Raw genomic sequence first — 18,465 nt, forward strand, 5'->3', positions numbered from 1 at the left:
CCAGTTTGGTTAGCTTCCATAATTTCTCTTAGGATTTCACTGTCCATCTCACCATCTTGGCCAGGTGAACAGTAGTAAACTCCTATCACTCTTCTCTTCCCCAACACACAAGGGATTTCGACCCATAAAGATTCGATTGTACATTTAGTCTCATGCAGGATCTTTATCCTGTTGGACTCTATGCCATCCCGGACATAAAGCACCGCCCCCCCCACAATCAAGATGCTCCTCTGGAAGTGGGATGCCAAAGGGATGAAGCATTGAGTCCTTTGCTCATATTTGTCCTCTCCTGGTCTATTCGCCCAGCCAGAGTGATTATCCAATAAGGTAGGAAATTCCCAAGCTACGAGCTCATCCTTAATACAGCCTGCCAGGCCTTATAGAAAGATGGCCATGAGGAGGAAGTGATGTCACTTCCCATGCCGGCTGCTTCTTAGCGGAGCTCTCTGCCCCCGGAGCGCTTTTTGTAAAAAAAAAACTATGTAAACCCACCCAAATCGCAGCGTTTTTGCGCTCTGCAAGCGGACAGCAACCAGGACCATGGCGCAAAAAAAAAACAAACCCGTGGATTTTGCTAATTCTCTACATGAAAGGGGGAGATGCTCGGAGCTCCAGGACCCTAAAATGGCGGCGGCGGCCGCGATGGAAGACGCGGAGCATGTGGATTCCGATCCGGACTTCCCGGACTCGGAGCGCCCCCTTCGCTCAGAGATGCGAGCGTGGTTTATGGAGCTGCGGCGTGATATTAAGGGGTTCAAAACAGAGATCACAGAAACACTACAGGAAATGAGGGAGGATAACGCAGCCCTGGGCCGCAGAGTGGACGAAGCAGACCTTCGCTTGGATGAACACGAGGAGCTGGCAGCAGCAACAGCAGGAGGTCAAAGCCCTAAAATTAACCAAACGGAATTGGAGGACAAACTTGAAGATCTGGAGAACAGATCCAGGCGCTGTAACTTAAGATTTAAGGGTATTCCGAAACAGAGGAATATCAGGACTGTACATAATTATTCAAAAAATTGTCTTTGGATTCTGGGGACTCTGAGAGTGGACCTGGGGACACTACATCTGACCCTGGGATAGAGCGTGCCATCGGTCACTGGGACCTAAACCTGGCAATAAGGCACGTGACATTGTCGTCTGCTTTCATTCCTATGCTTATAAGGAAAAGCTTGCAGCAGCGGCTAGGAAGCAGCGGGTCTGGAGTTGGGAAGGGAATGAAGTTTCTATCTATGCAGATTTAGCTTCCAGCACTCTACGCAAGCGAATGACTCTCGACCGGTTACCACTGCTTTGGCTCAGGCATCCATTCGCTATAGATGGCTGTTTCCTTTCAACCTTTGGTTCCAAGTGGATGGGAAATCTTATAAGGTCCGTAGTTTGGATGCAGCGGTGCAAGCCCTGCAGGCGGGCATCACAGCGGACATACCTGTGCCAAAAGAGGTGGCTCCTTCCAGTTCCAGACCAGCAGCGCCACGCTGGCAACGTGCCAAGGAGGCCGCAGACTTCGACGGAATGCCAGCGACATCGGGGTGGCGGAGACTCTCACCTGATATAACGACAGTTTGTTTGTTGAGGGTCTTTATGACTGTTTCAAAAACTGGTTGCTTATTCAGTTTTGCTTTAGCATATGGTCAGTTATACCATAGGTGGGTACATTAGTTACGTTTGCTATTGTTATGGATCATTTGGTGACCGCTCCGGGGGAGGGTAGAATCCGCTACCCGGCATGGTTTCTTCCTCCATATTCCTCTCTGGAGGGAGAGAAACCCTCCAGGATACTTGGTGGGAGGGGGGAGTTGGGCTTCACATTGAACGGTTTCGCACATATATGGAGAGTTGTTAGGTGGGTATGGTCTGGGGTTCCCCTTATATTGGATGGATTTAAGAGCCTTTTTATGGCACCGCAGGGTTTGAATTTTCTTTTTGGCACAAAACATGCTGGCCTCTTTGGTTCCTGGCATTGGGTTATGGGTTGGGTAGAGGGGAGGAGATGGGATACTAAGAATATGGCCACAATTACTTTCCTCTCCCTTAATGTTAAGGGTTTAAACTCTGGTAGGAAAAGGAAACTTTTATTTCAGGAAATGGAAAGGCTATCAGCACACGTGGTTTATGTACAAGAAACTCACCTTCTTAAGCGTTATGAGGGCCTATTACGTTCTGACAAATATCCGAATCAATTCTGGGCGGCAGCGACACCTGCCTCTAAATATTCGGGTGTGGGTATTTAATACACAAAGATATTCAATTTGAGGTAGGAATATACTATCTGACCCACAAGGCAGATACCTTCTCCTTCATGTGGTTTTGGGTGGGGAGTCTTATACACTTTGTTCCGTGTATGGTCCTACTTCTCAGAAGGAAGCTTTTTATACTAAATTGCATAAGATATTAGCAGACCACATGGAAGGCAGTGTTATCCTGGGTGGGGACTTTAATTTGACGCTCAATCCTCGGATTGATAATTCGGCGGGATCCAGTTCTGACCCGGCTTTGGCTCGGAGGGCGTTTAAACAGGTGATCACGCTTATTGCCGGGGTGGATATCTGGCGTTCTCGCTTTCCTACCTCTCGTAGCTATACCTATTTCTCATCCCCGCATAAAGCTATTCTCGCTTAGATATGTTTTTGCTTGATCGGACAAACTTAATACAGTTACTGCGGTAGATATTGAGCCCATAGTTTGGTCCGATCACGCACCTATCTGGTTTAAACTAACTACTGGCCTCGCTGACTCAGGTCAACGTTATTGGGCTGAATGATTCGCTGCTGGAGGATGATACCTTCAGAAGCAGCTGACTCAGGAAATTCAAGATTCATCCGTCATAATGATACCGGGGAGGTGAGGCGGGACCTTATGGGACTGTTTAAAATGTGTAATACGAGGTTCCTGTATTGCGCGGGCTTCATATGTTAAGCGACAACGAGAGCGAGACGCCAGAAGTTGATGTCTTTATCTAAGTTGGAGCGGCCCATATGAGGGATGGAGCTAGTTCTACGTCCCGGGGCCCCATTCAGGAGTTGAGGGATAAGATCATGGCGTTAGATTCAGCTCGTATTGCCCACCACTTGGAATTAGCCCAACAGCGATTTTTTGAGGGTGGGAATAAGGCAGGACGGTATTTAGCTCATAGCCTCAGACGGAAGCAGGCACAGGCACTATTTCAAAAATTAAGGATTCTTCTGGGGGGCTCTCACGATAATACCTCCATTAGGAGTTGCTTTCAAAAGTTTTATTCTGATCTATATTGTGGGGATGCTGACATACGATAGCTTCGATAGAGGCCTATCTTTCTCGGATTCCCCTCCCTACTCTGACGACGGCTCAGAGGCAATTTTTAGACAGGGACATTACCGCTGTAGAAGCAGGAAGCTATGCCTCACTTAAACTGGGAAAATCACCAGGTCTCGATGGGTATACTCCACGGTTTTACAAATTATTTGCTACAACCCTTACCCCTTGCTGTTGAATTACTTTAACTCTTTGAAGGCGGGGTCTACCTTGTCTACACAGGCCAATTTAGCGGGGATCACGCTATTACTTAAACCTGGCTCAATGCTCATCTCTCGGATTGCCTCTTACCAGCTGTATATGACCCAGTACAACAGGGTCTTATTCAAGCAGATACAGGACTTTGCAGAGTCCCTGCCGCAGCAATTCCAGGAACAGCTTCAAAGCCTAGTAAACAAAGGTTTTGAGGCGGGCAAGCATGAGATAAGATCATCGTACGATATCTTTGACACTGCAACCAGAGTATCTGCAGCTGCTATCTTGGCGAGAAGATGGGCTTGGCTCAAATCTTCGGACCTTTGCCCTGAAGTGCAGGACAGACTGTCCCACCTGCCTTGTGTAGGAGATAATCTGTTCGGTGAACAGATTCAACGAATGGTGGCGGAACTCAAGGAGCATCATGAGACCCTGAGACAGCTCTCTCTGATGCCTTCTGAGTATTCTTCTAAACAGCCATTCAGGAAGGATACTAAAAAGTCATTCTTCCGTCCAAAGAATAGCCTAGTGGTTAGAGCAGTGGGCTACAGAACCACAAGACCAGCATTCGAGTCCTACTGTTGCTCCTTGTGACCTTGGGCAAGTCACTTTACCCTCCATTGCTTCAGGTACAAAACTTAGATTGTAAGCCCTCTGGGGATAGGGAAATACCTACAGTACCTGAATGTAAACCGATGTGATATCTCAGATCGAATGTTGGTATATTTTATTTATTTATTTATTTATTTATTTATTGTTTTTGTTATACCGAGTTTCATGATAGGCATCACATCAACCCGGTTTACAAATAACAAGGAGTGTAAAGCATAACGTAACGTAAAAAACAATATTTTCAATAAGAACCTTGAACTTTAAATACAGTGAATCAGAAAAAGGGAGAGGGAAAGTTCTGTATCATATCACCTCTGCTCCTCCTTTTCTCCAGGGTGTACATATTTAGATTCTTCAATCTCTCCTCATAAGTCATTTGATGAAGACCATCCACCTTTTTGGTTGCCCTTCTCTGGACTGCCTCCATCTTGTCTCTGTCTCTTTGGAGATACGGTCTCCAGAACTGAACACAGTACTCACCAAGGACCTGTACAAGGGGATAATCGCTTCCCTTTTCTTACTTGATATTCCTCTCTCTATGCAGCCCAGCATTCTTCTAGCTTTCGCTATCGCCTTGTCACATTCAGATCATTAGACACTATCACCCCAAGGTCTTTCTCCTGCTCCGTGCACATCAGCCTTTCTCCCCCCATCGAATACAGTTCATTCAGATTTCCACTCCCCATATGCATGACTCTGCACTTCTTGGCATTGAATCTCAGCTGCCATATCTTCGACCATTCTTCCAGCTTCTTTAAATCCCATCTCATTCTCTCCACTCCTTCCGGCATGTCCACTCTGTTGCAGATCTTAGTGTCATCCGCAAAAAGACAAACCTTACCTTCTATCCCTTCCGCAATGTCGCTCACAAAGATATTGAACAGGACCGGTCCCAACACCGATCCTTGTGGTACACCGCTTAAAACCGCTCTCTCTTCAGAGAGAGTTCCATTTACCATCACACATTGTCTTCTGTCTATCAACCAGTTTGCAATCCAGGCCACCACCTCGGCACTCACTCCTAAGCTTCTCATTTTATTCACCAGTCTCCTGTGCGGGACTGTATCAAAAGCTTTGTTGAAATCCAAGTAGATGACAACGAGTGCTCTTCCTTGATCCAATTCCTTGGTTACCCAGTCAAAAAAGTCAATCAGATTTGTCTGATAGGATCTTCCCCTGGTGAATCCATGCTGCCTCTGGTCCAGCAATTCTCCCGACTGTAGATAGTTCACTATTCTGTCTTTCAACAGTGACTCCATTACTTTTCCCACCACCGAAGTGAGGCTAACTGGTCTGTAGTTACCAGCCTCTTCTCTGTTCCCACTCTTGTGAAGCGGGACCACCACCGCTCTTCTCCAATCTCTTGGCACCACTCCCGTTTCTAGGGATCTATTGAACAGGTCACACAGCGGACCCGCCAGCACATCTCTGAGCTCCCTCAGTATCCTGGGATGAACCTCATCAGGCCCCATGGCTTTGTCCACTTTCAGTTTCCCCAGCTCTTCCCATAATTTTCTACTGTAAATGAAGTTACTTCTACTCCATTCCCCTCCAGTTTCTTGTTAACTAGCGATGGTCCTTCTCCAGGGTCCTCTTTAGTGAATTGAAGTATTTGTTTAATATTTCTGCCATTTCTTCGTCTCTCTCCATACATTGATCCTTTCCACCTTTCAATTTCACTATATCACTTTGAACTTTTCTCTTTTCACTGATGTATCTGAAAAATGTTTTGTCACCTCTCTTTACCTCTTTGGCAATCCTCTCTTCCGCTTGACTTTTTGCCGTCTTGATTACTTTCTTCATCTCCCTCAGTTCTACCAGATATTCTTTGTGCTCCTCCCTTTGGGATCTTTTATATTTCTTGAATGCTGTTCTTTTAGCCTTAATTTTGTCAGCCACCTCCTTTGAGAACCAGATAGGTTTCATTTTTCTTTTGCTTTTCTTTACTTTTCTAACATATGGATTAGTTGCCTTGGTAATTGCTCCTTTTAGATTGGTCCACTGTTGTTTCACATCTCTCTTGTTCTCCCAGCCTACTAGTTCTTCCCCCAGGTACTTCTCCATTTCATCAAAGTCCATGTTTTTGAACTGCAAAACTTGGGTCTTTGTGCTTCTTTTCCGTATCCTTTTTGTGATATTAAACCATATCGTTTGATGATCACTGGTGCTGAGGTGGGTGCCCACCTGGACATAAGAGACATTATCTCCATTAGTGAGCACTAAGTCGAGCATAGCTCCTTCTCTCGTGGGTTCCATTACCATTTATTTGAACAAAGCTACTTGCAGGGCATCCGCTATTTCTCTACTATTGTTAGATTCTGCAGATGGGATTCTCCAGTCTACATCTGGCATATTAAAGTCTCCAACGATCACCACTTCTCCCTTCTTTCCTATCTTTTGGATGTCTTCAACCAGATCCCTGTCCAGCTCTTCCTTTTGGTTTGGAGGACTGTAAACCACTCCAATAAAAATGGATGCCCCATCTTTTTTTAGGTCGGCCCATAGTGCTTCTTCATTGCCCCATCTTCCTTGCAGCTCAGATTTGGATATTGTTTCTAACATAAAGAGCCACTCCTCCCCCTTTCCTATCCTCTCTGTCCTTCCTTAACAAGTTATAGCCCGGTATTGCCGTATCCCAGTCATGAGATTCCGTGAACCACGTCTCCGTGACAGCAACAATGTCCAAGTCCGTCTCCACCATTAGGGCTTGCAGATCTGGGATTTTATTGCCCAAACTACGAGCATTTGTGCTCATAGCTTTCCAGCTTTCTTCGTTCAGGTTACTGCTGTTCCTGGACTCCTTTTGTGACCTCTTTAGTTGAGTTTTGTTATCCACTTTTCCCTTTGCATTTGTGCAAGGGAAAAGATTAGTGCCTCTGATGACAGAGTCATCCATCACAGTGAGCTTTTTTCTTTGGTTTCTGATCTGGAATTTCTGTATACATTGGGTTTCTTCTTTCTTTTCAGATAACACTTCAATCTTTTTCTCAAGAACTTCTTCAGTATTTAATACAGAGAAGGCATTTTGTACTTGTTGCACTTGATACAGTGTGTGTCTCCGGATCACAGGTCTAATTCTACCAGAGCCCACTGTAATACTGTTTTTTGAGTTCCTTAATGCCCTGTGTGAGTGGGGGGTAGACTTGTGGGCTGCACTGCTGTCAATAACGGGTGTCTGTGGGTCACAGGTATTATCCTACCTGAACCCACAGTAAATCTCTTTTTCCTTGACTTTTGGTAATTCTGTGGTAAAGGGGAATTAATCCCTGAATAATGTAAAGTGGGTGAAACTTTCTTTATTGAAGCTAATTCAGCTTTAACTTCAGCCAGCTCCTTTTCCAAGGTAGAGCGTTCTGAACAAATGGGCCAAGCCTTAAGTTTCCATATGATTACCCTCAATTTAAAGGCTCCACAGCAGTTGCCTTGGATAGTCCTCATTTTGGTAAATTTGATGGATAACACTTAAGGAATTACCAAATTACCAGCTTATATAGTTGACAAATATGTATTCAGGCAGATTATATCATAAACCCAACCCCAGGGTGGGTGGGTAGCGGGGTAGGGTGGGAGGGAGTTAAACAGTTACCCTTGGTCAAAGTTGCTCTCAGGACCCTGTATCTGCTATTGAGTTTGACAAGAGCCTCCCCCAGATTGGCTTACTATGTTAAACTCTTTACTTAGCTGGACACAAGAAGCTTTAGTATTTCCTGTATTCTGTCTTAGATTATGAAGCGACATTCTTGTGGTACCTGAGGGTCACTACTGGTGAAAGACTGCTCGACTGTTCGGTCTCCATGAAGGAGATAGACATGGAGAACCGACATTGCGGGCTGCAGTGGCCCGTTGGGTTATCACAACAGCCTATCTAGGAGCAGGGGTACCGTTGCCTAAGCAAGTCAATGCGCATTTCACCATAGCGCAGGCACTCTTAGGCAAGGAGACTCAACTGTGGTCTCATTCCGAGATTTGTTGGACAGTCATGTGTTCCTCCTTACATACTTTCTCCAAGCTTTTCCACTTGGATGTTGAAGCTCAAGAGGATGCGGCCTGTGCAGGAAGCCTCCCACCCGTTTCAGGTGGTATTGATGGGAGCACAGGCAGCCTCCTACCCGTTTCGGGAGTAGCTTTGGTACATCCCACCGGTGTGGATTGGCTGGCATGAGTGCAGAGGAAGGTGCAATTACTTCTTACCTGATAATTTCCTTTCCTCTAAAGAAGGTAAGCCATTCCACAATCCAGCCCTGGGTTGCCTACTTATGATTTTGTTTTCAGTTCTTCCTTTCCTTCAGGAAGGAAGTAGATTGTTCCTTGGTTCTGAGTTGTTTGAAGGACTGGTGAGAACCGGCCTATGTAATCAGTTGTTAATATTTTACCTGAGCTCAGTGCTTCTGAGTTAAGTGGAGGAGGTAACCAGTCCTTCGTTGTTAAGAGTCATGTGTCAGACATAATCAGCTGTCCGCTCTTTGCTTTTCTAGAGATATTGTCAGGCTGAGGGCACAGGGCTATATGTCATCAGTGAGTCAGTTGGGTCCGTATCTATCTGCTGGTAGGAGTGCATAATCCACCAGTTTGGACTGGCCTGCCTTTCTTAGAGGAAAGAAAATTATTAGGTAAGAAGTAATTTCACCTTACTTCTCCCTTTCTGGAATACAGAAGAGGCAGCAACCTTCACCTTCAGCCCATGGAGCTGGTTGGACTCCTCCCAGGACGTGGGCAATGCTAATCCTGCTCCTTCTGGCCACAGTGACTGCACCTTCTTTTTCCCACCCATGGAGGCCCATGTGGCACAACTACCTCTTCTGTGCCTATACAGAAGGAAAGGACAAGGAGTCACAATTGTTGCCGTCTTGCAGCCGCTGCGCCACCCCTGAACTGTGGTTTTCTAGGCAGCTGCCTAGTGCTTACCCTGGCCCTGCACTCTCTCCCACCCAATCCCTCTTACTCCCCTGCTCCCACCTCATTCACACCCCATTCTCTTTCCTTGCATCTTACATCTCCCCTCTTGTTTCCTCTCCTCAATCACATCCCCCTTCCTTCTCCTATCCCCTCTCTCAAACCCTTTCCTTCCATCTCCTCACATTTACTCACCCCCTCCCCTCCATCCAATCCCACTGCCTCACCCCTATCCCCTCCACTCTCACTCACTGACCCCCCTCCAATCCCATCTCTTCTCCGCACACAGACCCACACTCCCATCCTCATTCTCACTCCTTCCCTTCTTTTCCCTCACACCCCTCCCACAGGGACTTCTACCGCATGGGTGAGTTGCCATCCCATTGCCACCGCCAGGCTCTCTTCCCGCACACAGTGGGATGAGAAACCTATGGGTAGGCAGGCAGGGATGGCTTGACCCTGAGATAAAGTGGAACGTCTTACCCGTTCTGACTCCTTTCTATCATAAGGTGGTAATGAAGTTGCAGCTCCTGCTTTTTTTTTGTGCTGTGATTTGTTCTCCTTCCAGTAGTCCTTCATGTCATCAGATTTTCTGGGGGGGGGGGGGGGGGGGGGGGAGACTGAACCAGCAAAGCCTGTTCTGAAGAGGGAGGGGGCTGGAGCAGTAAGCATGGCACTCTAGCTAGGGATCTCGCTCTCTTGCACCCTCCTGCAGCACTCTAGCAAGAGGAAGTCTTACTCTCTTGCACTTTTCAGCTTCCAGATATTCTTAGTAAGTAGGGAGCCTGATGGAACTTTAGAAGGGGAGGGGAGAGCAATCACCATCAAGCAGTCCAAAATTTGGAGGGGTCTATGGCTCCTGTGGCCCCCTTTCTGATGCCTATAGGGGGAGTCAACTGGAAGGGTACCCTTGGGGGGGATGGAGGTGCATTTTGTGAGCAGATGGATGGAGCAGGACAGGCCTGGAGTCAGGATGAAGAAAGGAAACCGGAGATTGAAGAATTGGCAATTGAACTCCTGGTTTACATGGAGAGGGATAGGTTTGCTGGAGTCTTGGAGAAGGAAAGATTACTGAAAGTAAATTTACACTCAAAGTTAGAAGCATGATAAGTGACATGAATAGGGCCATAATCCATATTAAGGAGCCATCCATTGATATTAAGGATATAAATCAGATACAATATTGTGCAGCAAAAATGATTACTGAGAGAATCTTGCCAACAAGGGCACAAGGCCAGAAAAATGGGAGAAAGATGACAACTCCTCCTTGGAAAAAATGTATAGAAGGGAAAATTAAATCACTGCGTTCCCTTCTTGTCATTTTTTGCTACACCAGACTAACATGACAATCCCTCTGAAGATCTGATCGAACAGACAAACATCAAACTATGGACTGACGTGAAGTTACACCACTGAGCTGGGAGCCAGGGTTAAGGGATTCCCAAATTGGAAGGGCCACGGCCCTGATGGAGTGCCCAACTTTTGACTTAATATTTGATTTGATCTGTCCATTAAAATCTGGCTAATTGCAGAAGCCAATTGATTGGAAAACCATATTTGACTCCATGGGGCTGGTAATGCGAAAGAACACTTCTCCTACCAATGGGAGATCCAAGCAATGTGCCCAAAAACTGTCAACCATGGCCTGCTTGCCTACAATATAAAAGCTGTGCCCGGCAGTCGATGCAGATAGAATATCTCGCCACCCTTGATTCTGGTAGAATCTTGGTGATAGGACAGAAGGGTAACAAGGTAAAAGCTTGAGGAGCCAGGGACCACATGATGTGAGCAGGGCCATTATGACTGGCTGTATACATAGCCGAAAACCTCACTATAGCATGGATTGATTAAAGAAAGCCTTTTAATAGCATCCCTCGCTCTTGGATAAAAAGTTGCCTTGAATAAGTGAGTCCTGTATTGATAAAGTATATCAGGTTCACTGTGAAAATGTGGCAGACCTGCACTGCACTGTGGAAAATTCTTTAAGGAGCTATTTAATGTGAAGAACTTTGTAACACGATAGAAAGTAGTGGAGCAAAGATAATCACTAATATATCTAGTGTAATTGCTTGACATGAGACCTATAAGTTCTGAGGATAAATATGCCATTTTTCTTAGTTTGCTTGTAACAAGAAACAAGTCATGAGATCAGATCTCAGAATCTTCCTACTTCTTCCCTACACCTTGTCCAACATCACCTCCAATCCACTTTAGGGCTGATGCAATATTTGTGCGTAGAAAACAGGTGCTCACTGTTGAGCGCCGTGCGATGCATATTTAAATGAGGGTCGCACTAAAAAGGATGCGCTAGGGAAAATTGTGCATCCCTAGTGCCTCTTCAGCATCGGGCACACAGGAGAGGTGACTGTCAGTGCGGGTTTGTAAAACCGGCGTTCAATACGAGCGTCTGTTTTCTCCTACTACCAGTACAATACATTGCACAAGATACATGATCTGGAGTGTGTTCCTTGTGCGTTTATATCAGGCGCCCAGAATTATTTTTTTTTACCTGAGACTTCTTTTTTTTTTTAACCAGAAATCTGCTTTCTGTGCTTCCTCCTACTTAGTATCGCGATGATACTTATAGGAGGAATCAAGAAAGCAGGATTTTTTGTTTTTTATCAATGAGCCCTTGAATGTGGCATACCTGTAGGCCAGCCCCAGGCTGGCGTAAAATTTTCCGCGTTACAATGGGCGCATTTGCCGCACGGGAAATCTTTTCCATCGCAGGTATTAGCTAATAGCCTCAAGTACATGGATTTACGTGTGATTAGTGCTATTAGTTGCGCGTTGATGTGGAAGCACGTTTTGGTTGTGCTAATCCCCCTATTGCATTGGGGGGTTATGGACGTATGTCCAAAACGTGCATCCGATCGCGTGTCAAGCCGTGCGCTAGCCGCAGCGCACAGTATTGCATCGGCCTTTTTGGGTCCTGAGTCCTCCTCTTTCTCCCCTACCTATTGCCCTGCATCCCCTACCACTGGCTCTTTTCTCACACCCCCCACCTACTTGTCTTGCATCCCCCTTTCAACCACACCCACCCCAATCCCAGCAGCAGGAGTCCTCCTCTCTCCCCCCACTCTGCCTAGCAGCACCCCCCGATCCCCTGCACAACATTAGTCCCTTCTTTGGCTCTCCTCTTTATCGCTGCCAAGTGGAAATCCCTCCCCCTCTTTCTGTCTCTCCTCCCTCCTGTGCTCCTTGGGCTGCAGAGCAGTAAATCTTTCTGCAGTGGCAGCAGCAAGAGATGAAGAAACTTAAAATCAACACATAGCCAGTGAGCCACAGGGCAGCCCCTACCTTTCTCCTACATGAGCTTATTTATTGCAGTAAACTAAACACATGAGTGGCTGGGGATCCTCCAGAACAGATTTGGGAACCACTTCCCTAGGTCCTGCACCCTCCTCAGTCAGGGGTACATTTTCAGAACTTACGCGCATGTGGCACCCTCTGACTAATATCATCCCGAACAGTAAAAAAAATTGAATTCGGCCCGCGGCTGTCGGGTCGAAAACCGGACGCTCAATTTTGCCAGCATCCGGTTTCCGAGCCGGTGGCCGTCAGCAAAATTTGAGCGTCCAGTTTTCAGCCCGACAGCCGCCGGCTTAACATCACTATGATATTAAGTCGGAGGGTGCACAGAAAAGCTTTTTTGTGCACTTTCCCGGTTGCCGGCAGAAACTAGTGCCTACCTTTGGGTAGGCGCTAATTTCTGAAAGTAAAATGTGTGGCTTGGCTGCACATTTTACTTTCTGTATCGCAGGGAATACCTAATAGGGCTATCAACATGCATTTGCATGTTGAGGGCGCTATTAGGTGCCGCGGGGTTGGACGCGCGTTTTCCGCCCCTTACTGAATAAGGGGTAAGGAAAAACACACGTCCAAGAGCAGGCTAACAGTGCGCTCCGTTGGAGCGCACTGTACTGTATCGGCCTGTGAGTGTTCCCTCCCTTGGACTGGCTAACTAAGAGCACTACAGCAGCATCATTATGTAAAGTTCCCTGCATTTACTGCCAGCTCATACCCAGCCTGCAGCGGTCACCTTTACACTTCCTCCTCCCTCTTCAGGCACTCACTCTCTCCATTTGCTCTGTCCATGGCTGACTGCACCGGCCTTCTCTGAGATCAGCCCAGCCAGCTCTTGAAGCATTTATACAGAAACAGTAACCAGGAGTTGGAAAAGTAAACAAAGCAGACCAGAATGGTGCAGATTGTTTTTTTCAAACATTTATTTTCAATTTTCCTATAACATAACATAAGTCACCGGGATCATAGTACAAAGCAAAAACGAACATTACAGATTCAATACCTCTGACCCAACAGCCTCACTTCTTCAACCCTACAATCCCCCAGTCTTTCTTCCAACTGCATTCTGAAAAGCCAGACGGATGCCTAGATTTTAATCCTGCTGCAGCATCATATTAAACTATGGAAATACAAGTTGCCTCTGGACAGAATAGCACAATGTCATTAGCTTTTAAAGCTATTTGGTAAATGTGATTCTAGTGCGAATGGAACAGGGGTCCGCAGTTTTTAGAAAATGCGCTTTCAAGTTCCCAGAAACTCTGGCTTGTCGTTACATGCTTGACAGCCTAGAGGAGGCGCTATAGTTTGTCTTTCCTCAGTTGAAAGTCTCCCATTAACCTGATGACTGCTAGTCTTCCTTCTATACTTCTGGAGGAAAAGAAAATAAAGATCAGCAAAAGATAAAAAAAAAAAACCTCAAGTCAGCGCTTATACATTAACAGCTTGGGAACAAAAAGATAAAAAAAAAAATAAGTGGCCCGTCCCAGGATGTGCAGCAGGCTAGGGCGGGCAGATTTTGCTCTGCTGCACACCAGCCTCCTCTAAAGGATACTGGAAAAAGAAATCTTTAAAATTAAAAAAAGAGAGAGAGAGATCCAGAACAGGAGATCTGGAAAAGTCCCACTATTAAACGTCTCCACAACTACAGAGAAGGAAAACTGGTTCTTACTTGCTAATTTTCATTCCTGGAATACCACAGATCAGTCTCTGCCTCTCTGCCAGCAGATGGAGACAGAAGAAAAGTTTTACTGACACTGTTACTTAACCTAGAGTGCCACTTGCAGTCTCTCAGTATGACCTGTACCCATGCCAAGTTGAGCATAACTATAATAAAAACGGAGATCCTCAGCCCCCTTCAACGAGCATAAGGCAGGCAGGGCCTCCTTGGAAAACCTGTTCCAGCAACATTAAGCAGAAGATCATGTAACCAAACAAACTGCCATGATGAGCAGGCTTTACTATCAGGCGGGTCTCTGGACTGAACTTTCCTGTTTATTCCCCAGATCAGTCCAGACTCCAGGGATGTACTCAAGCTCCCCTATACTGGTCAGGGATGATCCAGTCTGTCACTGAGGTTCAACTCCCCTATATGGTACATCATCTACTTTTTGAGGATCTGCGAAGCATCCAGTTTCCCAATTCCTACCTTCGGCTATGTGTGCGCAAAGTCTTACTTTTGGTAAAACAAATAATCCTCAAGCAATGGCTGTTGGCAGAAGCACCTAACCCGTTCCCACTTGAAAATAGCTTTGCTTAATCTGTGCATCATGGAATTTTATGTTGAAAAAGTAGACCTCACGATTAAGCGCAAGTCTATTTAGGGTACCTGGCAAGCCTACTTACAAACACTGCCTCACAGAACTCGCAGCTTCTGTATGAATAGTCAAACGTGAAAGGACACATTGCGTTTCTACTGGACTGTTCAAATGCAATCCAAAACCTTGTGGTCCCACCAACATGCAGCACCTGTGCTTTTGCGGAGGTGGGGGGGTTGGGCAGGTTCAGGGGTTGACTGGGTTTACCATGTTTTGTTGCCACTGTGTGTGAAGTGGGCGCGCGGAGATAACCGCCCCCTCACTTCTCATTCTAAATGTATCAAGATGTTATTGTGAAAATTAATAAAGCAGTTTGAAACATACATGGGCAGGAATGTGACAGCCCCACTTGCCATAGACTCTCCAAACCCCTCGGAATCCGGATCCCGGAGATCCAACCAATAACTTCTGAAGATAGTGTGTAACTACTTCCAAGTAGCCGCCCCCACACATTTATTGTGAAGAAACCAGCTGCCATTCGGCCTATGAGGTGGCCTGCGCCCGAGCTGAGCGAGTCCTTAGACCCTCCAGCACTGGATGGCCTTTACAAATATATAAAATCGAGCTAATTGCATCCTTCAGCCATCTTGCAATAGTAACCTTGGATGCCCTGCACCCCTTTTTCTTGGCCCATTACAAAGCACAAAAATATGATCTGATCTCCGGAAACTATTAGTCACCTAGAGAAACTATTAGTACCTTAACAACCCTGCTGCACATCCAACACACAAACACAGCACAAATGAATCCAAATTCGGAAAGGAGGGAAGTTCCACTGTTTGACTAAGGTGAAAGGCTGAAGGAACCTACGGCACCGTTTGCAATGACATCCCATTCTCCGTAAACTGAAGAAAGGGATCTCGACAACACCTGAAGCTCTGAAATTCTTCTCACCGAACAAATTGCCAAAAAATCCCCCAAAAACCTTTCAGGGTTAAATCCTTTAGAGTCATCCTCTGCAATGACTTGGGAGTCTCACACAATACCCTCATCAGCAAATTAAGATTCCACTAAGGACACACCTTCCACACCGGGGGCCGCAAGTGTTTTGTCCCTTGAAGAAAATGAATCGCAGCCAGATGAGAGGCCAGGGACACTTCCTGTACCTTACCCCCGAAGACAGCCTAAAGCCGCCACCTGTACCCGAAGGAAATTCTAGGCTAGACCCCCTCACTAGACCTTTTGTAAAAAGGTCAAGGTATGGGAAACTGAAGCCTGAGTAGGCCGCACGCCCCATACAACACATCAAGCCTGACAATTCCTCTACTACATCCTAACATAAGCCAAGGATGCAGACGGTCGTCCGACCTGCAGTAAGGTGGCAATGACATCTTTGGAATTCCCCTTCTCTCTCAAGCGGTTCCTTTCAAAAACAAAGCCGCGGGATAGAAGTGATCCGCCTGATCCACAAATATGGGACCCTGGTGCAATCGTCTCGGAAGGTGACCAAACCTTAACAGACTGTCCACCGCCAAGTTTACTAGGTCCACCAATCATGGTCGACATGGCTATTCCGAAGCCAAGAGAATCACATTTCACTTAGGTGTCTCTGTGTGTCATAGCACCCTGCCCAACAGCAGCCATGGAGGACGGACGTAAAGAAGAATCCCCGCTGGCCAAGGTAGAACAAGAGTGTCGATTCCTTCTGCTCTGTGTTCTCACCTGCGACTGTAAAAGCACGCCGCTTTGGCGTTTTGTCTCAACACCATCAAGTGCATGCTAAGTGTTCGCCATCTGGCCCGGACCAAAAGCACTGCTTCCTCTGATAGCTCCCATTCTCCAGGGAGCCTGCTGAGAAAATTTGTCTGCACATTTTCCACCCCGGCTATGTCTGATGCTGCCAGTGCTGCTCTGCCCAGTGAGCCACCAACTGAGCCTCCTGAAAAACCATCTGACTTTTGGTCTCTCCCTATCAGTTAATATAAGCCACCATCATTGCACTATCTGACTTTGTAATCATGGCAGAAATGAAAACAATGCTAAGCGCACTGCTCTCATCTCTAACCAACTGATAGACCACGATGCCTCCCCCTTTGAACACTGACCCTACGTGATATCATCCTGACACACCACTCTCCAATCAGAGAGGGTGGCATCAGTGGACCCTATCACCCAATCTGGGATTTCCAACTCCATCCTCCATTCCAGTTTGACCTTCCCGAGGGGAAGAGGAATTTTCAACTTCTCTGATAGTGGGATCCAATGGGAGGGAAGCACTCTTTGAAGGGGCCGCATATGCTCAAACACCCAGGGAACTAGATCCAATGTCGATGCCATAGACCCCAGGATCTGCAAATAATCCAAAACTCTAGGCACTTTTGCGTAGCAACAGGTGGCGAACCAGACTCTGCAGTTTCACTGTCCCATTCTCCGTGAGAAACACCTTGCCAATCCGGGTGTCGAAATCAAGGAGTGGGATGGCATTAGATGGCTCTTCGCTAGGTTTTCACCACCCAGCCCAAAGCCCTCAACTTCTCTAGGACCCGCTCTACCACCAGCTGACATAGGTCCGCCAACTTTGCCCAAATGAGCCATCCATCCAGATATGGGTATATCAGCACTCCTTCCTTCTGAAGGGCTACTGCCACCACCACCATCACTTTGATGAATGTATACAGTACATACATTCATCAAGCTACTGCTTGAGGGCCATCTTTTCAGCCAGTCGCATTTCTGAACTGCAAGCATTGTCGTGTAGGGACCCTTTCCTACATTTTTCAGATGATGGGATTTTCCTTACGCACATTCCTTTTTTGCTGAAGGTAGTGTCCTCTTTTCACCTTAATCAGGTGGTCAAGCTTCTGGCTTTTCTGAACTTGGCTAGGGAACTTCACTTATTGGATGTGCGTCACATCCTTTTGTGATATCTCAAGGTGACTAATCCCTTTCAGAGATCGGATCATCTGTTTGTCCTGTTCAGTGGAGCACAGAGGGAAATAAGGCTTCCAAGGTCACTATTGCTCGCTTGATAAAAGAGGCGAGAGCTTTGGCTCACATCTGCAAGGGCCGGCGGGAGCCGGAGGGGTTGTGAGCGCATTCCAGTAGGGTGTAGGCGACCTCATGGGCGGAGTGTCAACTGCTTTCTCCACAGGAGATCTGTTGTGTAGCGCTCTTCACACTTTTACTAAACATTACTGCTTTCATGTATGAGCTCCAAAGGAAGCGACTTTTGGGGCGAGTGTATTGCATGCTGGTTCCCACCCAGAATAGAGGGAACTGGGTACATCCCACTCATCTGGACTGATCAGGGATACGGAACAGGAAAGGAAAATTGGTTCTTATCTGCTCATTTTTGTCGGTAAACAACTGTGAACAGCAGGGAGTAATTTCTTTCCTTGCAGCTTGGCCTTTGGCCGAAAAATCTACAAAACTCAGTAACCAATTACTGTCGCATTTCACTTCGGATGTTTTTTGATCATTTGCTAGTATTTTTGCTTCGGTCGGGGCCCCGAGCCTGTGCGCGCTCTCTCCACCAAGATTGCCCGGTCTGCAGCTGAAACGTGGAAAGGACGCAAATTTCAGGCCGGGCAAGCCGCCGGTTCGCCTCCAGGTCTTTGCCAGCAGTAATCGGCCACATGCACCTAACAACCAGCCCGTGCCACAGCCCCCTGCATACCTCCCGCGCTGGAACTTCTGCCCCCGGGCCAAGGAAAGCAGCCTCCTCCTACCCAGGCATCGGCTTTCACAACATTTGATCTCGCTACGGGATCCTTACAGCAGGGTGCAGAGCTTTTAAGAAAAAAGAGAGAGAGAGAAACGAACTTGGCCGGTGCTGAAGAGAAGCCCAAGGAACAGGCGGGCGCCCTGCGCCCGGTGCGGAGCGAGCTGAAGCCTGCCCGTACACCTCCGA

The 18,465-nt window shown here is 46.8% G+C and overlaps 1 protein-coding gene across 1 annotated transcript in view; it reads left to right on the plus strand.

Annotated features, from left to right (window-relative positions):
• Positions 1–18,465, plus strand: part of LOC115083179 — a 136,447-nt gene that overhangs the window by 83,494 nt on the left and 34,488 nt on the right. The window contains exon 10 of the mRNA XM_029586985.1: positions 594–970. Coding sequence (XP_029442845.1) covers positions 594–970 — 377 coding nt within the window. The remainder of the gene's footprint in view (positions 1–593; positions 971–18,465) is intronic.

The sequence above is a fragment of the Rhinatrema bivittatum genome, chromosome 2, assembly GCF_901001135.1.
Source record: "Rhinatrema bivittatum chromosome 2, aRhiBiv1.1, whole genome shotgun sequence".
In the NCBI taxonomy this organism is placed as follows: domain Eukaryota; kingdom Metazoa; phylum Chordata; class Amphibia; order Gymnophiona; family Rhinatrematidae; genus Rhinatrema; species Rhinatrema bivittatum.